Genomic DNA, 26,992 nt, shown 5'->3' on the forward strand with positions numbered 1-26,992 from the left:
TGAAGACTGTGAATGTCCTTTTGCACCTGCTGATTACAGCAGATAACACCTGAAGCCCTTGGATGTGCTGAGGTGCTGCACCCATTGGAATCTACTGCCAAGGACAGTTAACTGCCAGCCACTGAAAATTCTTCATGTTCTCTTATTTAGACCACACTGCACTATTCTAGTCAACCCCAGAACATCATCTTACCTGACAGGACAATGTGTTGGACATTGCTGATGGGCGAGTCCTCCTTCTGATTGACCAGTTGAAACTTGCAGGAGACATTGGCTTCTCGATTGAAGATGTGGTTCATTTCTGCAAAAGTGCCAGACCTCAGGGGGACTTTTATGGGTATGGAGTTGATGAAAAAGGTGAAGTCCAGAGAGCCCTCTTCATTAGGAGCTGAGCAGTTCAGGGTGACCTCCTCTCCCTCAGTTATTTTGTCGTTACTGAGGGAGAGGAAAGGCGTCTGCAGACCTGTCAAAATGCAGGAGTGTGAGAGCAGTCCAGAGGTTACTGAAGCTGCAGCATATGATCATAAGAAAATGATTTACCTGTAACATTGAGCTGGCGGTATTCACTTGGTATCTTCTGGGTCCCACTTTTTACTATGCAGTGGTATGTCCCCGAGTGGAAGGCCCGTACGTTTTCAATTCTGTAAGGCACAATCTTGCTGCTGGAGTTCTTTGCGTAGGTGACATGGGTGTCCTTGTAGAAGCTGTATTGGAGGGACGGTGTATCTGTGGAGATGGTGCTGATCCTCACATTGCAGTTCAGGTAGACTGTGGTGCCAGACTTTACATCTTTATCAGGACTGAAGGTAAGTGTCGCCTCTACAAGTTTCACAACTGCAGGATAGAGAAGCCCATTAGAAAGAAAAGTGACTACTGACCACATGCAGGCCACGCGTGCTCGCCTCAGCTTTGGCTGTGAGCCCCTATGTTCAGCAAGGCGAGGAAGGGCACTTCCGCCCTAGAGAGGCTGACGCCTATGTCTGCACAGTACTAGGTGCTGGACAGGAACTGGGTGGTCACCTGGAACTAAGCCATAATAAATGCACAGGGCGTGCCAGTGTAGACAAGCCCAACGAGTACACAACCTTCTCTCTGGTCTGCCAATTCTGGGTAACTCTTCCAGATGCTCACCAATGTGTTGGCCATCTCTGCCCAAGCTAACCGAGAAATGCGTGAACTGCTGTGACCACGGTAAGACCAGGATAGACCACCACCCATTCAGTCACTCACCCTGCTTGTTATCCGTCCAGCTGCCTGTGAATGAAAAAAAACGAAAAAAACATTATGTTAGGGTGGATTTGAACCTTTGGAAGATTGTGAGGATGAGGATGGGCGTCTCATGGGCAACTTACATCTCACGAGAGTCAAAAGTAGAAGACAGCAAGTGGTTTGGCTAGTCATCCTGAACAGGTCCACTTGTTATATATTTGCAGGAGGCTTGGCTCCCTGGTGATGAGTGTCTGTTCCTCAGATTTTTCTTGGCTTTTGTGCTTGTTTTCAGGAAGCGGCCGCTTTCCTCAGGATGTCGACACCAGCAATTTGCTCCACTGAGCTCTCAGACTGCAATGTATTATCTAGGCAGTCGTCCACCCTGGCCCCGCCTTATAACCCGAGCGGCCCCACTCTTCACCGCTGACGTACAGGAAAAATGGAGGATGGGGAGCTCATTCTATTGGGCAGGTGGAGCCCGAGAGTGGGGAATGTCAAAATAATTAACAGAACTAACAACACAGGTGGTGGGGGCACTCCATGGTCCAAGGAGTCAACTACTGGGCATCATAGTAGCCCCCAATGCCACTGATGTAGGGAGAGAGAGTAGGACACATTGGGGGTGGACTTCGCCTTCCTCACTCTCTAAAATAAGTGTGCAGGCAGTGTACACTAGGGGGCACTGTTGGACCACAGCTGGGAGGTATCACTGGAGAAATTTGCACAGTGGGTGTGAAGAGCCCTTCCAGTCACAATGACTGATAATCCGAGCCCCTGAACAGTTCACTGTGTACACGTTGAACATAATCAGACACGCACAACTGTAGTACCTGTGAAACATAACTGTGCCGGTCTCTATGCGTGAACAATATACAGTATGTCAGAGTGCATGTGTCAGGGAATGGAGATGCAGCTCAGTGTGTATGCATGTGTGTTAGAAAGCCACAGTTTAGTGTGTGCATATGTCGGTGAACCAAGCTCAGTTTGAGTGTGTGTCTGAGTGCCACAGGTCCGTGATTGGGCATGTATGTGCACAGAAAAACTAAAGGAAGCAGTATCCATGAGTGTGTGTCACAAAGTCTCAGGTCAGTGTTAAAACATGCTCATCAGTAATGTCAGAATCAGTGTGAGGTTTCATGTGCATCACAGTGCCGCTGCATTGTACAGTGGCATGCAAAAGTTTGGGCACCCTTGCTTAAAATGTCTGTTACTGTGAATAGTTAAGTGAGCAGAAGATGAACTGATCACCACAAGGCATAAAGTTAAAGATAACACATTAATATTTTAACCAAGATTACATTTTTATTTCCATTATTCACAGGTACAAAATACCAAATAAAATGGAAAGGGCCAAAAGAAAAGTTTGGGCACCTGACATGGTCAGTACTTAGTAAGACCCCCTCCCTTTGACAAGTATCACAGCTTGTAAATGCTTCTTGTAGTCTTTCATTTCTTACTTGGGGTATTTTTTTCCTTTCGTCCTTGCAAAGATTCCAATTCTGCAAGATTCTTGGGCTGTCTTGCATGCCCTACTCTTTTGAAATCCATCCAGATTTTCTAGGATGTTTAGGTCAGGGGACTGTGAGGGCCATGGCAAAACCATCAGCATGCACCTCTTGAGGTATTCCATTATAGACTTTGAGGTGTGTTTCAAATCATTATCTTGTTGCAGGACCCTCTCATCTTTAAACCTCAACTTTAGTGTGACATTTGCTTCCAGAATATGCGGTAGTTATTTGAATCCATTCTTTCCTCTACTATGACATGTTCCCTGTGCCACTGGCTGCAACACAAGCCCAAAGCCTGATTGATACAGGCCCATGCTTAATAGTTGGAGACGTGTTCTTTTCCTGGAATTCAGCACCATTTTTTTCTCCCAATATACCTTTGCGCATTGTGGTCAGAAAGTTCTATTTGGACTTCATCAGTCCACAGAATTGTTTCCAAAATGCATCAGGCTTTTTTTTAGTTGCTAGGAAAGGTTTTCTTCTGCTGACTCCTACTATGAAAGTCGTACTTGTTCAGGTGTTGCTGCACTCCAGTCTGCTAACTCTTCTTGCATGTCTTTTGCAGTCAAATGGGTGTCTTTTATTTGCCTTTCTAGCAATCCAGCGAGCAGTTCTTTTATAAAGTTTTCTTGGTCTACCAGACCTCGACTAATTACTATTTATTTATAACATTATGAAATGAGGAAACAGCTACCTGAAAACGTTTTGCTATCCTCATGTAGCCTTCTCTTGCTTTGTAAGCATCAATCATTTTATTTTTCAGAGTGCTAGGCAGCTGCTTTAAGGAGTCCATGGCTGCTGATTATTAGGACAAGGCTTGAGGAGTCCGAGAATTTATGCAGCTTTGCAATTTGCATCACCCAGGGTTTCCTGATGGTGACTGTGAGCAAGCCACAGCCCTAATGAACTAATTAAGATCTGAGAGACCTTGGGAAAAGGTATCCGAGACCTCAGATATCTTTGCATGGTGCTCTTTTCCTTTATTCAATGTACAATTGTACAAAATAAAAACAATATACTAATCTTTTATACAATGCTGAAAAGAGACGTGTCATCTTTAACTTTATGCCCTTTGGTGATCAGTTCATCTTCTGCTAACATAACTGTTCACAATAACAGACATTTTAAGCAAGGGGCCCAAGCTTTTGCATTCCACTGTATGTGCCCAACTCAGGCCAGTGTGTGCCCACATGTAGCACAGGAAATGTCAAGTGTGTGTCAGAAACCTGAAATTCTGTGTTGCGTGTGCCCATCACAGCACTGGCAGTCAGAGAGCATGTTTGTGTGAATGTTCATGTGTGCCAAGAGAGAGCCAAAGGCCAGCAGAGGTGTGTGTGTGTGTGTGTGTGTGAGAGAGAGGACAGCCACAGGTCAGCATGTGTGTCAGGCAGCCATTAGTCAATAGCTACTGGTCAGTGTGTTTATGTTGGCTGTGGCTACAAATGTAAAGACAAACAACAGAATTGTGGAGAAAACCTGAAGATTTTATTTTTCTTCTCAGAATGTTACAAATGTATTTTGGAGGACCGTCAGTCAGACCCCAGATTTGGTGGTGGCATCTCAGTGAACAGAAGCTCCCATCGATGATTTCCTCCATCTCCTTCAACGGGGGCTGTCGCTCTTGTCTTGCAAGGCAGGACAGTGTAGTGAGGAGAGCAAATGAGCACCTGGCAGGATGTCTTAAGTTCACAGCAGCCATCCTTGGCCAGGTGGGGGTTGGGGAGGTCAGTGTTGAACATATTTAAATACAGGCTTTCCTGAAAGCTCAAATAAATTTTAAAAAGACATTACATCCCAGGCGTGTCTAAGATGCGTCTCTAATCTGTATAAGCACTTATATACACATACAAGAGGGGAGTAGCCGCCTCAGTGGACAGAATTGCCAACCCTTCTGTTATCTCATCCTCTTCTCTGCAGAGTAGATGGACATGTAGTAGTCGTTGCTGCCAACTGCCAAGTGGGGCTGTAGACAGAAAAAACAGGCTGTAAGAATGGCCATCATCTCAATCCATAAGAGCCCTTTCCCACATGACACACTTACCCAGTATGGATGGAAGGCCAAGCAGCTAATGGCCCCAATGCGCTGGCCCATGAAGCCATCATAGTACTTGATGTTACTGATGACATCACCAGTGGAGTTGTACACCGCAATGAACTGGTTCATGGAACCACTAAAGGAAATGGGCAAGATGTGGAAGTGAGAGCCCTGTGAGCTACAAAATGCCCGCATTCTCCCACCAAACTACAAGTCCACTCACCAGGCGAAAAGATTGGCTTGAGGGTGGATATCTAATGCTGTCAGACCTTTCACCGTCTGTAGTACATTAACAGAGTCAGGCATCCTTAGTTCAAAGAACCGCACATCTCCATTGACACTAGAGCAAAGCACATCAATTAGTGAAGAAGACGTACAGACAAACACAGTGGTCTCAGATCTTTAGACAAAATCCAATTTAGAGGAAAGGACCATGAATGAATAAACAATCGAGTTTTTAAAATCAATACTTTCTTTATTCAAGAAACAAGCTTATTCAGTAAGCCTACGCCTACCATCAATGGGTAAAAGTAACTGCTGCCATAGTTTCAATACTTGGTTGCAGCACCATTACTGGCAATAATCATAAATTTTAGGCCATTCTTCTTTGCAAAGCTGCTTCAATTCAGGCACACTGGTAGGTCTGAACTGCTTGTTTCACGTCCTGATACAGAATCTCTCTTGGGTTTATGTCAGGACTTTAAGTAGGCCACTACAAAACTTTGAACTTTATTGCTTATGAGCCATTCAGTTGTAGATTTCCTTTTGTGGTTTGGGTCAGTACTGCTGCATAACCTAATTCCACTTGAACTTCAGGTCACAATCAGACAGCCAGACAAACTCCTTAAGAACATTTGGTAAAGTGCATAATTTATTATTCCTTCGTGGCAAGTATTCCAGGTCCTGTGGCAGCAAAGAATCTCACACCATCACACTGCCACTGTAGTACAGGTGCTGGTTATAAAATTAGAATATCATGACAAAGTTGATTTATTTCAGTAATTCCATTCAAAAAGTGAAACTTGTATATTAGATTCATTCATTACACACAGACTGATGTATTTCAAATGTTTATTTCTTTTAATGTTGATGATTGTAACTGACAACTAATGAAAGTCCCAAATTCAGTATCTCGGAAAATTAGAATATCAATTAAGACCAATGCAAAAAAAGGATTTTTAGAAATGTTGGCCAACTGAAAGGTATGAACATGAAAAGTATGAGCATGTACAGCACTCAATATTTAGTTGGGGCTCCTTTGGCCTGGATTACTGCAGGAATGCGGCGTGGCATGGAGTCGATCAGTCTGTGGCACTACTCAGGTGTTATGAGAGCCCATGTTGCTCTGATAGTGGCCTTCAGCTCTTCTGAATTGTTGGGTCTGGCGTATTGCATCTTCCTCTTCACAATACCCCATAGATTTTCTATGGGGTTAAGGTCAGGCGAGTTTGCTGGCCAATCAAGAACAGGGATACCATGGTCCTTAAACCAGGTACTGGTAGCTTTGGCACTGTGTGCAGTTGCCAGGTCCTGTTGGAAAATGAAATCTGCATCTCCATAAAGTTTGTCAGCAGCAGGAAGCATGAAGTGCTCTAAAACTTCCTGGTAGACAGCTGTGTTGACCTTGGACCTCAGAAAACACAATGGACCAACACCAGCAGATGACATGGCACCCCAAACCATCACTGACTGTGGAAGCTTTACACTGGACCTCACGCAATGTGGATTCTGTGCCTCTCCTCTCTTCCTCCAGACTCTGGGACTTTGATTTCCAAAGGAAATGCAAAATTTACTTTCATCAGAGAACATAACTTTGGACCACTCAGCAGCAGTCCAGTCCTTTTTGTCCTTAGCCCAGGTGAGACGCTTCTGACGCTGTCTCTTGTTCAAGAGTGGCTTGACACAAGGAATGCGACAGCTGAAACCCATGTCTTGCATACGTCTGTGTGTGGTGGTTCTTGAAGCACTGACTCTAGTTGCAGTCCACTCTTTGTGAATCTCCCCCACATTTTTGAATGGGTTTTGTTTCACAATCCTCTCCAGGGTGCGGTTATCCCTATTGCTTGTACACTTTTTTCTACCACATCTTGTCCTTCCCTTCGCCTCTCTATTAATGTGCTTGGACACAGAGCTCTGTGAACAGCCAGCCTCTTTAGCAATGACCTTTTGTGTCTTGCCCTCCTTGTGCAAGGTGTCAATGGTCGTCTTTTGGACAACTGTCAAGTCAGCAGTCTTCCCCATGATTGTGTAGCCTACAGAACTAGACTGAGAGACCATATAAAGGCTTTTGCAGGTGTTTTGAGTTAATTAGCTGATTAGAGTGTGGCACCAGGTGTCTTCAATATTGAACCTTTTCACAATACTGTATTCTAATTTTCCAAGATACTGAATTTGTGACTTTCATTAGTTCTCAGTTATAATCATCAACATTAAAAGAAATAAACATTTAAAATACATCAGTCTGTGTGTAATGAATGAATCTAATATACAAGTTTCACTTTTTGAATGGAATTACTGAAATAAATCAACTTTGTCATGATATTCTAATTTTATGACCAGCACCTGTAGGTATGATGTTTTACTGTTGAATGCTGTATTAGCTTTACACCAGATGTTCTGGGACTTAAATCACTGAAATAGTTGTACTTTTGACTCATCTATCCAGAAAACATTATTCCAAATGGCTTGGAGATTATCCAGTTGTTTCTTTGCAACTGTAAAATGAGCACTGATTTTGATACTGGATTAAGAGGTTTCCAAATTTGTACTCTTCTATGAATCCAGTTTTCACTTCGTTTCTTTCCCATGGCCACTGACCTTAACATCCTGTCACACTGCACAATTTTTACAGTGATTTTTAATTGCAGACTTTACTTACATAATCTTAAGAGAGTTGGGAGTAGTTGCGGTGCATTCCCATGACAGCCAGTCATGCAGTTTGATATCTCCAATGACTGAGTACAAACAGTCTGCAATTTGCCCCAACAAAATCAAACAGGGTCGATTTGCCTTAAATTATAGGGACAGCTTCTGTTTGCTCACTTGAAAATCCTTGCTATCTGCGGGTTCCGTTCCCGTGGATTCAGATATCCACTGTTATGAAAGTGTAACCTGTTTTGACAACACCCATAGACTAATTGTGCATATTCGTGTATAAGGTCCTCGCTACGGGCCACAGGATGGGGTGGAGAAGGACTTCATGGGGTTGTATTTGTGGCCATGTGTAGCAGAAAAAAAAAAAACGAAAATTCAAGAGGCCTACTGCACAGGAGCAATGCTTGAGATTGAGTAGTAACAGGTCTGTAATGAATGCCCTTAGATGTCCATGGCCACACGCATACTAAACTGAATGGATCAAAATGTGTGTGGCCAGTGCCAAGAAGCATGGGTAAGTAATTGAACCCTATTCACGATGGGAACTGGGACAACCAATTGTTTCCCTTCTACAAGGAATTCCCAGTAAAGTGTGGGTCTTGAGCTTGTACTGATTAAGTACCCGCTCTTTGTTTCTACAGTTGTGGCCAAATGTTTTGAGAATGACACAAGTATTGGTTTTACAAAGTTTGCTGCTTCAGTGTTTTTAGATCTTTTGGTCAGATGTTTCTATGGTATACTGAAGTATAATTAAAAGCATTTCATAAGTTTCAAAGGCTTTTATTGACAATTACATTTAGTTTATGCAAAGACTCAGTATTTGCGGTGTTGGCCCTTCTTTTTCAAGACCTCTGCAATTTCCTCTTGCATGCTGTCAATCAACTTCTGGGCCAAATCGTGACTGATGGCAGCCCATTCTTGTATGATCAATGACTGGAGTTTGTCAGAATTTGTGGGTTTTTATTTGTCCGCCCACCTCGTTAGGATTGACCACAAATTCTCAATAGGATTAAGGTCTGGGGAGTGTCCTGGCCATGGACCCAAACCTTCGATGTTTTGTTCCCCGAGCCACTTAGCTTTCACTTTTGCCTTATGGCACGGTGCTCCATCACCAAACCATTCTTGGATGGTTGGGAGAAGCTGCTCTCTGAGGATGTTTTGGTACCATTCTTTATGCATTCATTTAGCTGAGAAGCAAACCCATACACGTCTCAGGATGCTTTACTGTTGGCATGACACAGGATGCTCCAAACAATTGGAAAGGATATTCATCAGAGAAAATGCCTTTACCTCAGTCCTCAGCAGTCCAATCCCTGTACCTTTTGCAGAATATCAGTCTGTCCCTTATGTTTTTCTTGGCTTCTTTGCTGCCCTTATTGACACCAGGCCATCCTTCAAAAGTCTTCACCTCACTGTGCGTGCAGATGCACTCACACCTGCCTGCTGCCATTTCTGAGCATGCTCTGCATTGGTGGTGCCCTGATCCTGAGCCATGAATAAAGAATGGGAGAGCAACTTCTCCCAACCATCCAAGAACAGTTTGGTGACCAACAATGCCTTTTCCAGCATGATGGAGCACAGTGCCATAAAGCAAAAAATGATAACTAAGTGGCTCGGGAAACAAAACATCAAAATTTTGGGTCCATGGTCAGGAAACTCTCCAGACCTTAATCCTATTGAGAACTTGTGGTCAGTCCTCAAGAGGAGGGTGGACAAACAAAAACCCACTAATTCTGACAAACTCAAGAATGGGTTGCCATCAGTCAGGACTTGGCCCAGAAGTTGATTGACAGCATGGCAGGGCGAATTGCAGAGGTCTTGAAAAAGAAGGGCCAACACTACAAATACTGACTCTTTGCATAAACTAAATGTAACTGTCAATAAAAGCCTTTGAAACTTATGACATGCTTGTAATTCCACTTCAGTATAACATAGAAACATCTGACAAAAAGATTTAGAAACACTGAAGCAGGAAACTTTGTGAAAACCAATACTTGTGTCATTGTCAAAACTTATGGCCATGACTGTACACCACTCGTCACTACAACCAATTGCTTGGTGTAGTGAGTTTCTAAGATTGATTCTGCTGCGATCACTCGTGGCCTCTATCAGAGCGCTTAGAAGACGATACAACTGGACTACAGTGGAAGTAAAAGTCATCACAAGGTTTCTGTAGGTGAAGCAGTGGAAGGGCTATTACCTTGCCTCAAGGGGAGACAGCGGAGGGGCAGGTGTGTCCACACAACCTCGTCTCCCCCCCAGAACCTAACCCCATTTTTCCCCATAAGATCAATGCTTCAGTATCCACAAGATTTGTCAGGAACGTAACACCAACGGGCAAATAACAAGTATTAACTATACATACAATGCAGGCATGAGGATTAAATAATGTGGGTTTTTGGACCTTGCAAACAGAAGAGAGGCATGTCTGTCTGATGTCTCATCCATATTACTAACCGAGAATGGTAAACCGGATGGCATGGACGCAGGGACACGGCGATGGGACCATGAGACGTACAGCGCAGGCGCGTAATGCGCTGGCGCATACAGCGCGCGTCTCATAAACCGCACGCGAAGTCTTATCCACCGCGCACGAAGGAGTCACGGCCCAAAAACGAAAGACCTCAACTGACGTGAATGAGTAATGAAGCAACAACGCGCCCATGGCTAACGACTACCGACACAGCCACACAAATAAGAGGACTCTGCGCTGCAGCCCAGATTCAAACGGAAGAGGCTACGGAGGCCCCACGGGTCCATAAAGTACGGAAGGCGCAGGCTTCACCGCCATATTGTGAATGGCACTACTGCGGAGTGAAGGCACAGGCGTCACCGCCATATTGTGAGTGGCACCACTGCAGAGTGAAGTAAACGCGCGTCTGAAACTGCGGAAGCAAAGCAGGCACGGGTTCAAAATGAACGAGCTCGACTAACGGATATACAAACAATGTATTTCAGGATACCCAACACTGGGGGTAGGCGAGCGAAGCGAGCAGGGGGCAGAGCCCCCTTGTGTTTTACATAACAGAATGGAAGGAAAAAAAATAAGTTCAGAGAGTACAGCTCTACTCGCTGTACCTGAACAGCATTTTTACAGAGCCAGCTCTGTTGGGCAGCACATTATTGCTGTTATCATAAAATGAGAGTGCTAGATGTTTGAAATTGTTATCTCCCACAGTTAATAGTTGTGCAATCTTATATTCGCAGGTGATGAGATCAGCAATTGCTGTTGTCAAGTTTGACATCCATCCAACTAGAAGTCATGAAATGTGATGCCAGCTTTAGTGGAGACTAGAGAGCCCTGCAGTTCTTTGGATGTTATTCAAGAAACTGCTGAGAATCCCAAAAGGAACTGTAGAGGTACCACTGGAGTAATTCTGATGGGTGGGCTTTTCCATGAAAGACATACTACTGTTCCAAATCTTACCCATCTGAAGATAATGGCTGTCAACATGATGTGATGGATTTCTGATATCCTTACAAATGGCTTTGTAACCCTTTGCTGACTGGTAAGTTTCAACAACATTTTTCCTAATCTCTTTTTGAATTTTCTTTGATTGAGGCATGGTGTTCTTCAAGAAACCTTGTGGGGATGACTTCACTCTCACTGTAAGAGCTTTAGATTCAGCCCGGATGGCTGCAATCATGTCTGGCTGTGGTTACTCAGCTAAGTCTAATTATCAATTAACTTTGGTCAACTGTTTGAGTGAGTAACTAAGGGGGGAATTACCTTTTCACATGTGCAGTATAACTTTTTTACAGAAAAATATTAGGTGGTAATTTAGAAATGGTGTTAATTTTTAGTCTGCTTCCCTTTATCTAATATTACATTTTGTTTAAAGATATGAAGCCAATTACTGTAACAACTGTAGAAAAATAAAGGATATCAAGAAGTGGGCAAATATTTTTTCACCACACAGTAAACAGACATGCACACTGGGGTGTACCTGACACTGATGATGCTGCCCTCCACCTGCCTCTGTAGGTGCGCCTTGACTACCCAGGCACTGTGCTCACGATAGGTCATGACTCTGCTGCAGGAACACAAAAACACATAAATGTCAGAGTTTGTCCACTGCAATCATCCCCATGCCCAACCCCAGCACACTGATTGGGGTGACAAAAGTCATAAGTACCATTCATTTGGGCCCATCCTTCTGTCGTAGACCCTCACTGAGCCATCGCCCAGGCCTGCAGCTATGATGGAATGTTGGGAGTCACAAGACAGGCTGGTGACACAGCTATCTGCACCCGTTGGGATGTCCTGAGGAGACAGCAGAGGCAATCAGCTCTCTTAGACTAAGTGACTCTGTGACGTGCTACAGATGGCACCAGATTTCCCTTTTACTGAAGCACTGCCTCATGCATGCTGCATTCTTACCTGAATCTTCATCTCTCTCTCTGTGTCCCAGATGCGTATGATGCGCACATCTCCCGAAGTCATCAGCATACCGGTCTCTTGCTCCCAGTCTACCACCATTCCTGCCCCTGCATGCAGAGAAAACATCAGTCTGGAAAATTACCTGCTTGTCTTGACCTTTTCATTACACACAAAACATCTTTCCTCAAGGGGAACCCCAATATCCCCAACAACAAACTCCTAGGATTACACAACAGCACTCAAACTTCTTTACACCCACCCGTTACTCAACCTTGGGTCTCAAAGCAAAAACCAGTGTTCCTCCAGGCACTCTCACAAATTCTCTTTCATCAAGAGGAACTTCTGCATTATTAATTATAAAGTGCGTCACTCAAACAAGACTAGGGAACCCCACTGTGGTCTACTGACGTCATCATCCATTCTGAGATTTAGATTTTGATTCCACTCTTTGAACCTTTGCCTCCTTTTCTTTCTCCCCTTCAGGGACCTTACAAAATACTTACCTCCCTGCTTACTTCGGTCAAGATAGATAGAAACTCTTCGAGCCAGACCTGCATGAGAGAGGAAGAGTGACACTTTCAGAGCACATACATATATATAGCACAGATAACCCAGGCCTTGTACAAGTGCTTGATCAAAAAAGATGGACAGAAGAGCCTGGAGTCCCATTCTCTAATGTACTTGTTAACATGTAAACAACTCTATCCATTCCATGTCTCTTAGTCTACAACCCAAAAGCACAGGTATTAACAGACGGAACAACCTCTAGTAGTGGGTAGCATGTCAGACAACCCCTGCCAGGCAGTGACCATCTCGGGATTCCTCTCCAGATCAGCAAAGTTTTTCCATACTCTGAGAGCACCATCATCTGCACAAAAGACAAAGTTGCATTATGATCTTCAGAAATTCTAGGGTGGTATGATAGTGGGCTCAGAGCCTGCACCCAATCATCAGACAAATTAATGGGACACAGTCTGTTACGTCAAAGGATTCTTTCTCACAGGCATAGAACGTTAAAAGGGCTGAACACACGCTAAGGAGATATTAGCTGCCAGCTGCGTGTTCTGCTTGTCGCGCTGCGTGTCCATCATTTACAATCTTGTACAGCAGCTGTTCTTTTGTCTCACTGCCTTGTCTCGTGGGACGTTAAAGTGTCTCCGAGAAAATCACGTATCGTCTCCTTCCAAGATTTTTTTTTATAATAGAGAGATGTTTGCTTCATGGCCCTGTACATTACACAGTATAGTGACCCTCTACTATCTCTGTGCATTTGTGGCTGCGCACATTTTTCCTACCTGCATTTGTAACCCAAGTCATTTTTTTCAGCACTGTGTTGTCCGGCATGCTTTTATTAGTGTGTTGTAGGTTGACCATTATGTAGTTTCAATTCTTCCTCTGCACTTTCAGGTAAAACTGTACAAAAGACTACTGAGCAAACAAATGTTTGTTTCTAGGAGTATAAGAGCAATGAGGCAGAGGCTAGGAGTCATCAGGAGGTTCGGAAACACTATGTTTTGTAAGCGGTATTTCAAACAAAGTAAAGTAGGGCAGAGGTGCAATGTAAGCTCCACAAAGAGACCTGGGGGGAACTGGGTTTTTGAAACCAGAGATGCTATGGGCTTACCTGTTGCTGTGAGCAGTAAGGAACAGTCATGGCTATTCAAGTACTCCATTGCCGTAATCCTCGTATAGCGGGGGTTTCCATTGTAGAAATAGTCCAACTTCTCACCCTTTTCCCAGTCCCAGAAGCTGTTGGGAACAAGGATGCACATTTTAGGAAGCCTGTGTATGACACCCTATATTACTTAATGGGCTGCAAACAACTCACCAGATGCTGTCTTTATCTGCCACAGCAATACAAGGGCTAAAAGGGTGGAACTTGACCACTGAAGGAACTCCGGGGTTCCTATTGATAAAAATCTGGTCATCCAACCGCGTGACACCTATTTAAAAATGGCAAGAAATGGCCTTTATTTGCTGGAGCTGGAGATATTTGCATTATTAGCACACATGAACACTGTGCAGCACTATCCTGACACGGAGATCACCTATGTGAATATCACATTACAAACTATCCTCTCACCTCTTTGTATGATGCGCTGGCTCTGGCGCCGCACACGTGCATTACGGAGGAATCGCCACTCTCTCTCTTTGCGCACCTGACTCTCAACATCGTGCTCCTCTGGAATCTGAAAACAGAGACAGCGTCACAGGACAAGCTTCATCTTCAAAAACAGATGCTCAATGAGCTGGTTCATTCATTTAAAGACATATAGAGGAAACTCCGAGGGCCTCTGCACATGCACAAACACAATACAGTTTCATTTCGATCCCGTTGAGACACACTATATGCACACAAGTGTATGTGGGGTACCTAGCACATATGCATGGGAGACATAGAGCACTAAAGGCGGTTTCACACTCATAGTCCATTGGGAGGATGTGTTACTTTAACTTTCCAGTCAGTTTGGTTGTGTATTGCCCTGCAAACTTTCAAGCAAATCAAACATATCAATAAACATCCTGTGGGCGTATCTTGGACTTCTATCATTAAGGAAAAATTTACTTTTCCCTCAGGACAATCTTTGAGAATTGAAAACAATTGTGTTTGTTCACCACCACATTTTCCATAATTATGTGTATTTACCAAACATGGTTCTATGAGCAAAATGGCTATTATCAAATAACTACAAAAATACTTGAAAAGTATGTGCAGTTACTATGTGTGATCTGAAAAGACCATGTTTTAAATGGGTTAGTGTACAAAAGGCAGCACACTCTGTTGAGGGCATCCACTAATATGCTTTAGTTTTATGACAGTAGACATGCGAGTTTCACGTATGTATATGATGTTGCGTATTTACTCCTCAGTGGCCATCATATGAATGTAAAGTCAATTTATGTTATCGCATCTACTATCATAACTCCTATAGCTATTTGTTAATAGTGTTCCTTTAGGAATGTTTAATTAATATTTACTATACATGTAAAAATGAGTATTCACATCATGCACTAAAAGTGACCGCACTGAGAGTATACCCCAAATGTGCTTTCATGGTGTAATATTAGGGGGCTTGATCATCAGTCTCACAGGGTGCTTTTGTTTGTTTCTGACCACCTCTGTATGTATTTTTATCAACCTGATCAAAAATTAATTTACCTTTTTTCCTTTGTCAACTGCTGTACGATTACGTGCACAAGACCCATGTATCAGATACCTGATCAGGTGCTAGACTTGCTCTGATTGACAGGTAATCTTGCAAGTTGTTTTATCTAAAATTGTGTATGACTTGTACCTATGTACATATTTACCCGTTTTTATTTTTAATGCTCCATGTTAACCCCTCATCTCATTATACTGTGAATGTACTTTCCTAATAGAGGACTGCAGATGCTTAGCTTGACTACCTCAGCATGCACAATTTTACATGTAATGCACAGTATTTGCTATTATTTGATTGGTCCCTTGTTGGATCATATTCATACCTCATGCAAACTGTTCCAGGGTTTGATTGGTACCGCACCAAGGTCACCCTTTCCAAAGAATCTTGGTCCAATTCTTTTGGTCTGCACCAGAGTGCAGTCGATGTATTCACATCTACCTAAATCAACCAGGCTTTTGGGGAAATTGTACCAGAGTGTGAAAAACCCACACCAAACGAACTAGCTGTGAAAACGCTGTAAGAGTCACCATATAAATATGTAGAAAAGACCAAATTTGGAGCTCAAAATAAATATGCATATGTAAGACATTGGCTGCAAGTTGCACCACGTATGAACATGTGCAGTTGTCGAAGACAATCTTGGAAATCAACGATTAAGTGTGAGTGGACACAAAGCATGCACATCTATACACACTGCATACACCACAGGGGAACACTGAGTGCACAAACCAAGGAGATAGTGTGGCTCAGATTACAATCACAAACATTAAGATACCAACAGACAAAGAAACTTAGTATAGGTACACACATAAGATACAGATGGACTATGGGGGATTAGCATGCATGCATGCATACATCTTCACCCACACACTTGCATTTTCAGTTCACTAACTGATGAAACTGAAGTAGTTCCCTCTAACCTTCATGACAGGCTGTGCAAAGTATTTGGCACTCCAGTCACACAGACCCGTCTGCATAGCTGCTGTGATGAAGTTCCGGTGTCCAACTCCCTCCTCATTATCATCAGCCATCTGAAATGACACAACACAGTGGGGTAAGATTGCTACTGGCAGCTGGATAGAGTAAACATTCTAGCAATTCACTTCTACCTGATCTGGGCCTTTATCAAACATTTTGCGTGTCCTAGGAAACTGGTGAGAATGTGGCGCTTGTCCTCCCACTGGGGGTGTGTATGCCGGCCTGACACAAGGGAGTTCCCTCCCAGGGGGCTTCGGTACTTCATTAGTCAGGCTGGAACTGCTGGTGCTGGGCATCGGTGGAGAGCCTCTGTAAAAGGAGAAAGGAAGAATTAGACAGAATTACATTCAATAAACAGGTTCACTGGAAGTGGACTAGTGCACCAACATGCCAACAGAAGCCACTATGACTCAAGTGGAGAAAACTCACCCCACCTGGTGAATGTGTGTTCCCTTACTGGTTGGACTGGCTGGAGCAGACTGGGTGAGGGAGCCAGAGTCCAGGATCCTTTGAGGACGGGCGTTCATTGTTGCCTGATTTGGAAGCAAAGACATGAAAGATGAGAAAATATAACAATGGACTTCTATCTACCACACTGAACTTATAGGCAACAAGAGTTGATGAGTATTAAGGCTGACCACAGCACTGACAAATTAGTTAGAGAACTCCCTTTCATTGAGATTTGTTCATCAGCATCTGTCCACTCAGTGCCTTCTACTAGTACAATCCATTATCCATGCAGAACTAATGGAAGCTAACCAGGGGCTAGCTAAGCACAACTGTAGGACTAAATAAACTGAATCCGAGACAGATGCAGCATTTAGTAAGAGCCACCATATGGAATAGTGAGCAGCTAATAACATCAGCTTTCAAGTGCCAGGTCACCTCCATCAAAGTCAGTGGGTGTCAGTGAAGAAATGGAGTGAGCTGGATGACAGCTGCCAGACATTAACTAGAGAAAGGACCATAATTTTACCTTGTAGGCAATGCTATTAAGGATCTTCATGGCCAGGTCTGAAACCTCAGGAAAAGGGTCAGCTGCGAGGTGAAGCAGCACCCTCCATATTTGAGTATACACACTGTTGAAAGAAACACCTGAAAACAGATTAAAAACAATCTTTTACAAGGTTGACACCACTGCTAAGTTTAAGTTTCACCAGTGTAAGGAAATCACAAATAACCCACCTACCAACCTACATCCTGCCTCATTAGTAATTAACCCATCTCCATCCCACTTGATCAGAATCGTTACAGTCTGAATCCTACTTGATCAGGATAGTCTTCCTCATATGACCCTAACACTTGCCTTTAAGGCCAAAACTGGAACTGCACCACCTTACATATCAGCACTGGTTAAGCAGCGTGTCACTTCTCGCTCTCTCAGAACATCAAGCACTGCTCGTCTCAAACCACCCTTACTTAAAAAAAGAGGACGACATGCATCAAGACTCTTTGCTGTGTTGGCTCCTCAGTGGTGGAACGAACTTCCTCTTGCTGTACGAACAGCGGAGACCCTCACTGTCTTCAAACGTCGTCTGAAGACACACTTCTTTAAACAGCACTTGGGGGACTAAAGTCCCCATACTTTACCCTTTTCTCAAAAAAAAAAAAAAAAATTTGTACTAACAACTTACTATTTTTTTTTCTAGCAGGGTTTTTTGTGTACAACTTGGTCAGCAGTAACTTGTTTAATGACAGTAGATTTAATCCTAGCCTTAAAGACTGAAGAACAGTCAAACTACTAAGCACTGTTGTAAGTCGCTCTGGATAAGAGCGTCTGCTAAATGTTGCAAATGTAAATGTTAATATGAATTTCAACCTTATTAGGAATTCAACCCATTCTTGACTTTTAACCAATTAGTGAAAAAAAAAACTGCCAACCCAATCAGGTTGAATTCTACCTTACTAGGATTTTTTTTTTATTTATTAATTTTATTGTAATCATTCCATACATATAGATTAATTTATAATAAAAAATAACTGAAGACAAATCAGACCCCACCCTTGAGAAGGAGAGCTTAGCCAAAGGAGAACTGCTTAAGGCTTTTTAATAGGGCAAAAATAAACAAAAGAAAGGAAGATATATAGGTAAATAAAAAATGGAGAAGGGAAATAAATGCGGTAATAATTATTTCTCTTATTCTAAAATATTATTGATTAGATCCTGCCAGGTTTTGAAAAAATTCTGTACGGATCCTCTAACTGAGAATTTGATTTTTTCCTATTTCAAATAATATAAAACATCGGTTTCCCACTGACTTATCAGAGGGGAGAGTTAGGATTCTTCCAATTTAACAAAATAAGTCTGCATGCCAAAAGTGTAGTGAATGCAATCACCGTTTGTTTGTCCTTCTCCACTTCAAGTCCATCTGGAAGAGCACCGAACACAGCGGTTAATGGGTTAGGAGGGACTGTGACCCTAAGGCTGTCTGAAAGGCACTTAAAAATTTTGGTCCAAAATGATGTTAATTTGGTGCAGGCCCAAAACATGTGACCCAGTGAGGCAGGAGCTTGGTTGCAGCGTTCGCAGGTTGGATCTTGCCCTGGAAACATTTTGGACAGTTTTAAATGAGACAGAGGAGCTCGATATATAATTTTGAGTTGAATAATTCTATGCTTTGCACATATGGAGCTCAAGTGAATTCTTTGCATTGCTACCTTCCACTCCTTTTCTGATATACTGATCAAGAGATCTTTTTCCCAATGTCCTCTTGGGTCTTTGAAAGGAAGGGACTCTAATAAGATTTTATATAATGCGGAAATGGTGTCAAATTCCTCAAAATTGAGCAGTATTTTTTCCAGCATAGTGGAGGGTACGAGGTGAGGAAAATCAGGCAGTTTCTGTTTAACAAAGTTTCTAATTTGAAAATAGTGAAAGAAATGTGTAGCTGGGAGGTTGAATTTGGAACGTAATTGTTCAAAGGATGCAAATATGTTGTCTATATAAAGATCTCTCAGCATTTTAATCCCAAACTTTTCCAGGTATTAAAAACTGGATATGTTTGCGAGGGTTGAAAGAGGTGGCTCTCTTGCAGAGGTGCCACAGATAAAAGATTCTCCATCTTAAAATGCTTTCTAAGTTGGTTCCATATTCTGAGTGAGTAAAGCACAATTGGGTTATTAGTATATTTGCGATAACTTGCATTTATTGGAGCGCAGAGCAGGGAGTATAAAGAAGTATTACAGGATTTTACTTCTATTGCGGACCAGGTTTGTGTATGTTCATTTATTTGTGTCCAGGTTTTTATGGCTTGTATGTTTGCTGCCCAGTAATAAAACTGAAAATTAGGTAAAGCCATGCCACCTTCTGCCTGAGGTCTTTGTAGGGTCGCTCTTCGGATACGTGGGTGTTTTGAGTTCCAAATGAATGAGGTTATTGTTGAATCTAATTGCTTAAAAAACAATTTATTGATATATATTAGAATGTTTTGAAATAAAAACGAAGTTTAGGAAGGATATTCATCTTAACAACGTTAATTCTTCCGGCTAGAGTGAGATGAAGGGTTCACCATCTATGCAAGTCTTGCTTAATTTTTTCCATACAGACGGCAAAATTTTGTTGATAAAGAGCTTTACGTTTACTTGTGATATTTACCCCTAGGTATTTAAACTGATCTGTTATGGTAAAAGGTAGGGTGTCCAATCTAATATTATATGCTTGTGAATTCACTGGAAAGAGTATACTTTTATTCAGATTAATTCTGAGACCGGATATCTTTTGAAATTCTGTGAGTGCTGTTAAAACTGCAGGCACAGTGTTTTCTGGGTCTGATATATATAAAACCATATCATCTGCATATAGAGAAATTTTCTGTTCCAGTCCTTCTCTGATAATCCCCTTTATCTGATAAGAATTTTGACAGTGAACCGCCAGTGGTTCAATGGCGATTGCAAACAGCAGTGGTGACAAGGGACACCCTTGTCTGGTGCCACGTTCTAGCTTAAAGTAGTCTGAACAAATGTTGTTAATACAAACTGAAGCTTCTGGGTTGGTATACAGTAGTCTGATCCATGCACAAATATTCGGGCCAAACCCAAATTTCTCCAATGCAGTGAAAAGGTGGTTCCATTCAATCATATCAAATGCTTTTTCTGAGTCTAATGATAGTAATATCTCTGGGGTGTTTGACTTTGCTGGTGAATATATTACATTAAACAGGCGTTGGAGATTGGAAGATAAGTGTCGACACTACCTTACTAGGAATTTACTCTTCAGATGGCATTGACCGGTCACTGAATACAACCACACACGTTAGCAACATGTGAGACAGTCAGATTTCTGCACAAACAGAATTGCTCTCAGTTAATTAGGAATTTTCCTCTATTGATAATCCTACTGAAACCATAATAGAACATTCTTGGCCCACTTAATCCAATTCATTGTGAGAGAACCACCCAGCAGCACTGAACATTAAAACAATTTCATGATAACAGGCCATTGAGCCCAACAAAGCTCATCAGTGCTCATTAATTCACAACAACGGCTATCCAGTACAACCATGCTCATCAAACTCTGTTCACCAAAGATAACATTAAGTGGAGTTTTGAATATTGTCAGCATACCAAATATCTGCTACATTACTTATTCCTTATGTCTGTGGTTTTCTCTGTTAAAAAATGCTACTAACATTTGTGGTGAATTTACCTCTCTTTTTGTGTTCCAAAGTTATTGTAGAAGAACTCATGGTAACCTAACAGCTGACAAAAGTGTAACAATTTCCTTCATAATTTTTAACATATCAAGCATGTCACCTTTAAATCTCAATTTGCTCATGCACACACTCTGAGGATGTTTGATTCAAGAAGCAGTTGCACTAACCACTGCACTATTGTGCTTCCCCCTACACAAACCATCCATTAAAAAATTCACCCCAGATTAAAATATTCTCCAGTCTGAGTCCCAAAGTAGTACAAGCCTCTCTACCACCTGAATTCTAGCTAATTAGGAATTTACTGAGTTTGTATTTTCTTACTAACCATTACATGAAATGAAACCCCAAATTTTTCCTAGGCTGAATGCCAATTCAATGAGATTGCATCTCAGAGTGAATCCCAGCCAGTGTCAGGGTAGTAATTTAGAGAAAGTAATCCTTTACAAACGACTAATTACTTCTTTCAAATTGTAATGGGATTAACATTACTTATTACTACCTAAAAACAGTAATCACATTACTAATTACTTTACATTGCTTTCTAAACACATGTCAATCCAGACCAATTGGAGAGGACAATGCTGACGCCCTCATGGCCTTACAGTAATTTATTAAAGAGGAGGAAATTACCAATAACGCCGAACATGAAATTCAGCAGGTAAACAAGCAAGTGAAATTTACATTAGAGCTGTGTAATTTCAAATATATGAACTAGCAAGTAGAATTCTTAATAAAAAAAAAAGTCTTAATAATTAAGAATTGAACTGACTTTAACACTAGAACACTTGCAAACATGGAGTTGGAAAAAAAGGATAAATTGTTGCCAGTGTAGCAGCTGGCAGTTGAGATAATTTATTGATCGGGTAGTCCAGTTACCTGCAGTGTTTATTGTATAACACAGTCAATACACCTGTGTTTCTTCTGTGTCCATGTTCTTTACACTATCATTTACATTTTGTGATTGCCTGTCATACACATTCACTAACAATTAAGGTAAAGTCTAAGATAAATTACTTGTACAAAGCCGTCGCTTCCATTTTCATAAGAACGTTAACCTGATGCAAAAAAAAAAAAAATTAAAATGCATGTCAGGATATGGCACTAAACTTTAAAACACATCGTGCTTTTGTAGCATTTTCATTTGATTAGGTATTGATGATGTTTTGCCTTTGTAAATCAAATTCCTTTTGAACTGTTTCATCTAGAGGCACTAAATCACAATTATCAAAAATATTAATGTAGTTAATGCTATTATATATGTAAACACAAAGTTGCAGAACGCACACCAAGGTTCAGTTTGCTTTAGGCTCTTTAAAATATAATAAAAAGTTCTTCAATATTCATTTTCTTTCAATGCTTTGTAAAACTAAAAAGCTGTTATCTATCAAAATTAAACTCAAAATCTTTACTTTTTAATCATTCAACTGTGATGCAATCCTGAAGTAAAACAAGTGATCATGTAATGTAGTAAAATATCCCATATCTCATATAAAAATCTGACAGATTTGTAAAATTCAACATACGCTGTACTCACACATAGATATAATACACATGTGCAGTGAAAGTGGAGCAATGGACATTGATTGGACTGCCATGCTCACCTCCATGAATGTAATGTGAAATGGAATTGCCTACCCTTCAACAGATTTATATTTATACATCATTTACTGTACTTAGAAGTATGTTTGTAACACAAGTGACATTAAGTCAGTAACTGCAATGTGATTACAAGAATTTAAACTATAATGCATTACACTACTTCATCACTGGGAAAAGCAATTAGATTACAGGAACGCATTACTTTGCACCATGTTACCTACAACTCTGCTTCCAGCACAATGTGATGCCCCCGCTCCTCTGGTAAGCTGCCCAGATGGTATTCCCCTAACAACCAACTGCATGAAATCCCACCCTAATTAGGAACACTCACTGCTCTGAATTCCACATCGTTACGAACCTTGACTGTGAGTCAGAATGCCAAACGTTGAGGACTTGAATACCTTATGAAATTTTACTCTGTCAGAAATGTTTACTCATAGTGCATCTTGGAACTCCCATTTCAGTAATGTCAGTCCTGCTTTCTATCACTGCTTGCCAATTTTGGTCTTTATGAGGTGACCACACCTCCCCAGTTCCTCCAGCGACAGCTGTACCCAACTGTCAAGTAAGGTGCAATTAGTGAAGTGCTGCAGGCAATTTGAAGAGATGTCAAAATAAACGAAATGATAATGAAGTTGCAATCAAGTGATGTGCTGAGAAAATGCATATCAATTTCAATTAGCATAATCGGAATGAAAAAATTAGCATAACATGAATGCTTGCAGTAATGAAAGGCAACGTAAACAGATTAAACAGAAATGAGACAAGGATTAAGCAAGCAGGCAGGAAAAGCAGGGATGCGTGCAAGATAATCAGAGGGGGTCATTCAAATTAAAATGCATCAGAGAATACCCGCCTCAGAGCGGTACTAAGCCTCTACATACAGTGCAATGTATCAACTAATTTTTTGGCAATGCCAAGTGCAACATTTTTAGAAATAACATCCACAATGAGGAGAGTTAATCTAAATAGAACAAATCACCTATTCTCTTTAATGTAAACTGAATAAACAATTCAGTGAATTCTTATAAATCACACTTTGAGTAACTAGTTTAGAGAGCACTATACACTTTAACAAATGTACACATAGTACTACACAGAATAATTAGCTTTACAAATCATTTGGGCAATGTAAGACTTTTGCATAGCAATGTATGCAAAAAAGGAAAAATATTCTCAAACCCTCTTAATCCAATTTAGGGTTGAGAAAGCCCTGAGCAAATTTCTTCAGAACTGGACATGGAGCAGCAACCAGTCTTGTAAAGAGCAACAGTACACCTTATGGCACACTCGTGCACTCGCAAACAGTACACAGACAAAAGACCAGGCATGCAATTCAAATGCAGACCTGTAAGGCAGCAGCACTAACCACTGAACCTCTATCCAACCATACTCATAAGCAATAGAATATACTTAATTGTACACAAAATAATTTGCAATAAGAACAATGTTGAATTAAAACAGAATGCAACATGCACACAAATATTTTTTTAAACACTAATAGGTTTCTTAAGGTATATAAAAAAATCTAGTTCCAGATTTCAGTTGTCCTAAATAAAAATTAAAAAAAAAGATGATTACATCTTGCCTGAAGAAGGGGCCTGAGTTGCCTTGAAAGCTTGCATATTGTAATCTTTTTAGTTAGCCAATAAAAAGTGTCATTTTGCTTGGCTTTTCTCTACATTCATAATGGCTAACATGGTACAACACCCTAGTACTCCTAAATAAAAAAAATAAAAATTTCAATTCATCACAGGCACAAGAAAGTGATAAGGATTTGAGAGGATGACCACATACATCTAGATATGGATATATTGCTGAGGTGCCACCACAGGATTCATGCAAGAAAGAGTATGGAAAAAGACATGCACATCACATCACATCATACTTTATCTCAATCCAGCCCTCTGTAGGGTCATAGGGAGCTGGAGCCTACCCTGATGGCAACAGATGGAGAGAAGGAATCAACCTATCTCAGGGTATACTCACAACATACACAATCACACTGGGACAAATAAGAATGGTCAATTAACCTACAGTAACATGCATTGTGACAACAGGCGAACAACATTCTTAAATAGCAATACAATTAACAAGTGATTTGTGCAAGATAAAATATTTCATGTTACTAGTGTAGAGAAAAGTCAAGCAAAATGACACCTTTTATTGGCTAACTAAAAAGATTATAATATGCACGCTTCGAAGCAACTCAGCCCCCTTCTTCAGGCAAGATGTAATTTACATTTAAAATTAAAATTTACATTTTAATTTTTACATTTAAAAAAATGTAAATTTGTACATTTAAAAGGTGTCATTTTGCTTGACTTTTCTCTACATTCATAATGGCTAACACAATACAACACCCTAATGTTACTAGTGCAAAACCTACAGCATGAAATAAGCAAACATACCTCACTGGCACATACTTAGTCTCACTGTTTCATACTGAATGTCTCCTGTCTAACTAATAACAGTTTATGGTGCGCATGCTTATATAGCTTTATGTTTCAACTTGGACTTTAAGCAAGGGCCTATGTTAACATGTTTTCTGACATTGTGTTAAAGTACCTGGTTAAAATTGTTAGTTCAATGTGTATATTTGAGAACTACTACCCCAGGAAGCAGACAAGCTTATCATGGGAGTGCTACCTGGATGGAACTGTGGCTGCGCATCAAGAAAATGAAATGCATTCACATTATATGATTGTGCATGTAATCAGCATACATGAAACACTGTGTTAGCCATTTTACGGATACTTTGATTCTGAATGTTAGGAGTCTAAATAATCATTTTTCTAAAATGAATGCATATCAAGACAAAGTCACAAGATGTGTACTTAATTGCTTTCGCTGACAGATTCTACACTTTTGGGGATAACATGGACTTGGACTGTAAATGCAGGGGATTGAGCATTGAAAAACCATCTTTCTATTACTTTTAGAGTGTTTTGTCTCATTTTTGTGTCATCTTCAAGAAGAAAAGTGGAATAACATCAATGTCTGATATTTGGAAGGACAAAAAAAAAAACAAACAGTTTCCATATCTATTCCATTAGTGATGTTGTCAAATTATACAAGATTTGCCAAATATGCCTTTTTGGAGGTTACATCTAAATTCAGAATAGTCTACTCACAATCACACTGCTAGCTGGCAGAAGATGATGTACATATTCTAATCACTAACTTTTACCTGAAATTATTATGAGACAATTTGTCCTTTGGCATGATGATGACAAAATGAGAGCTGATGTTGCAGTGTCAGGAAGAATTTTATTTCTATTTGCTTTCCAGCTTTATTTCTCTGTATATGCAGTCAGTACAGGGCAAGCAGCCTTCCAGATTAAACACAAGTCTGTATTCTCATTTTAGGATTTGACTCAAATAAAATCTGTAATGGTATATGCCATCATCAGATTTCAAAGTAAAAAGTTAGGACTCTTTGTGACAATTTAGAGTGGGAAATGCCACCATTATCCTTGTAAAGTATACTACTACATCACATTGTGTCAAACTGAATGGCACAGTCAGAATTAAAAAATCTCTATAAATAATAGCGTACGTTTTCAGACGTCTTATGATATAAAATATTTACCTTAGTACAATCACATGCATTTCCTGTATTTTCTTACTGTATAAAAATGAGATATGCATTGGAAGACAGTTGTCTTACTGAAAATTACGCTTATATTAATGTGAATATACCATGTCAGGCCTTTCTTCACATTTACCAATATCTGGTAAAGAAACTATTATTAAGCACAAAATAGGAAAATAATTTAGTATTATAATAAAAACTTTACATGTCTTGGCTACATAAGTGTTCATATCCTTTAACATCCATTTTTGATTTGTCTTCAATATATTTTTTTTTGTTATAAATTGATCTATTTGTATGGAATGATTACAATAAAATTAATAAATTAAAAAAAAAAAATAATAACATCCATTTTACTTATCCCAACAGTGTTTCTGTTTCTATTTAGATAGGTCCTGCTAGCCATATCAGTCAAGATGGAAGATAATCTCAAATACTCCTTGGCCAGGCCCACAGGTTAAAAGCTCTTCCTTTTCCTTTTTTTTAATCCATTCATCCTTCCAGCCAAGAATAGTAGGTTTTACACCAAAATATGTTAATGTTTAAAGCTATTCATTCTTTTTGCTATCCTGATGATTTAGATACATTGTTTGGTTGATACATTTATGTAAGGCATCCTACAATGTTTCAGATACACTTGCTTACATTTCTTTTGTTTTTCCAATTGGAGCACAAGCAGGTGAAATGACCTGCACATGGTCACACAGTGTCAAGTAGCAGGATTTGAACCCACAATCTCAGGGTTTGAAGTGTTAACCACCTTGTCATGCAGCCTGATGACAGCTTACTGCCTTGAGAGGAGCAGCAGCCCCATAGCAGGTGCTGTGTTCTTTTGAGGGTGAGCTGGGATGGCCTGGTGCCAAACACATCTATAGGAATTAAGGCAACTGGGCTCTGCCTTTGTCTCAGCACACAATAAGTCTTTGCATGTGGTTTTCAAAGAATGAATGCGTCTTCTTGTTAAATTTATAATAGCATTTTTTTTTATTGTAAGAAA

At 40.7% G+C, this 26,992-nt stretch overlaps 2 protein-coding genes across 2 annotated transcripts in view; both read right to left on the minus strand.

The window, feature by feature from the left end:
* LOC114664777 (platelet endothelial cell adhesion molecule-like) overlaps positions 1–1,582 on the minus strand; it is a 41,857-nt gene extending 40,275 nt beyond the window's left edge. The window contains exons 1-4 of the mRNA XM_028819037.2: positions 1,353–1,582; positions 1,231–1,254; positions 541–834; positions 194–463 (exon numbers count right to left, since the gene is read on the minus strand). Of these exons, the coding sequence (XP_028674870.2) occupies positions 194–463; positions 541–834; positions 1,231–1,254; positions 1,353–1,401 (637 nt within the window). The 5' untranslated portion in view covers positions 1,402–1,582. The remainder of the gene's footprint in view (positions 1–193; positions 464–540; positions 835–1,230; positions 1,255–1,352) is intronic.
* Positions 1,583–4,180: 2,598 nt separating this feature from the next.
* rptor (regulatory associated protein of MTOR, complex 1) overlaps positions 4,181–26,992 on the minus strand; it is a 61,419-nt gene continuing 38,607 nt past the window's right edge. The window contains 15 exon segments of the mRNA XM_028819039.2: positions 4,181–4,680; positions 4,759–4,888; positions 4,976–5,092; positions 11,574–11,660; positions 11,763–11,890; positions 12,008–12,114; positions 12,511–12,558; positions 12,771–12,875; positions 13,632–13,756; positions 13,836–13,950; positions 14,091–14,196; positions 16,092–16,202; positions 16,281–16,458; positions 16,579–16,682; positions 17,126–17,244. Of these exon segments, the coding sequence (XP_028674872.1) occupies positions 4,612–4,680; positions 4,759–4,888; positions 4,976–5,092; positions 11,574–11,660; positions 11,763–11,890; positions 12,008–12,114; positions 12,511–12,558; positions 12,771–12,875; positions 13,632–13,756; positions 13,836–13,950; positions 14,091–14,196; positions 16,092–16,202; positions 16,281–16,458; positions 16,579–16,682; positions 17,126–17,244 (1,649 nt within the window). The 3' untranslated portion in view covers positions 4,181–4,611.

Source organism: Erpetoichthys calabaricus, chromosome 14 (genome assembly GCF_900747795.2).
Source record: "Erpetoichthys calabaricus chromosome 14, fErpCal1.3, whole genome shotgun sequence".
NCBI classification, from domain to species: domain Eukaryota; kingdom Metazoa; phylum Chordata; class Cladistia; order Polypteriformes; family Polypteridae; genus Erpetoichthys; species Erpetoichthys calabaricus.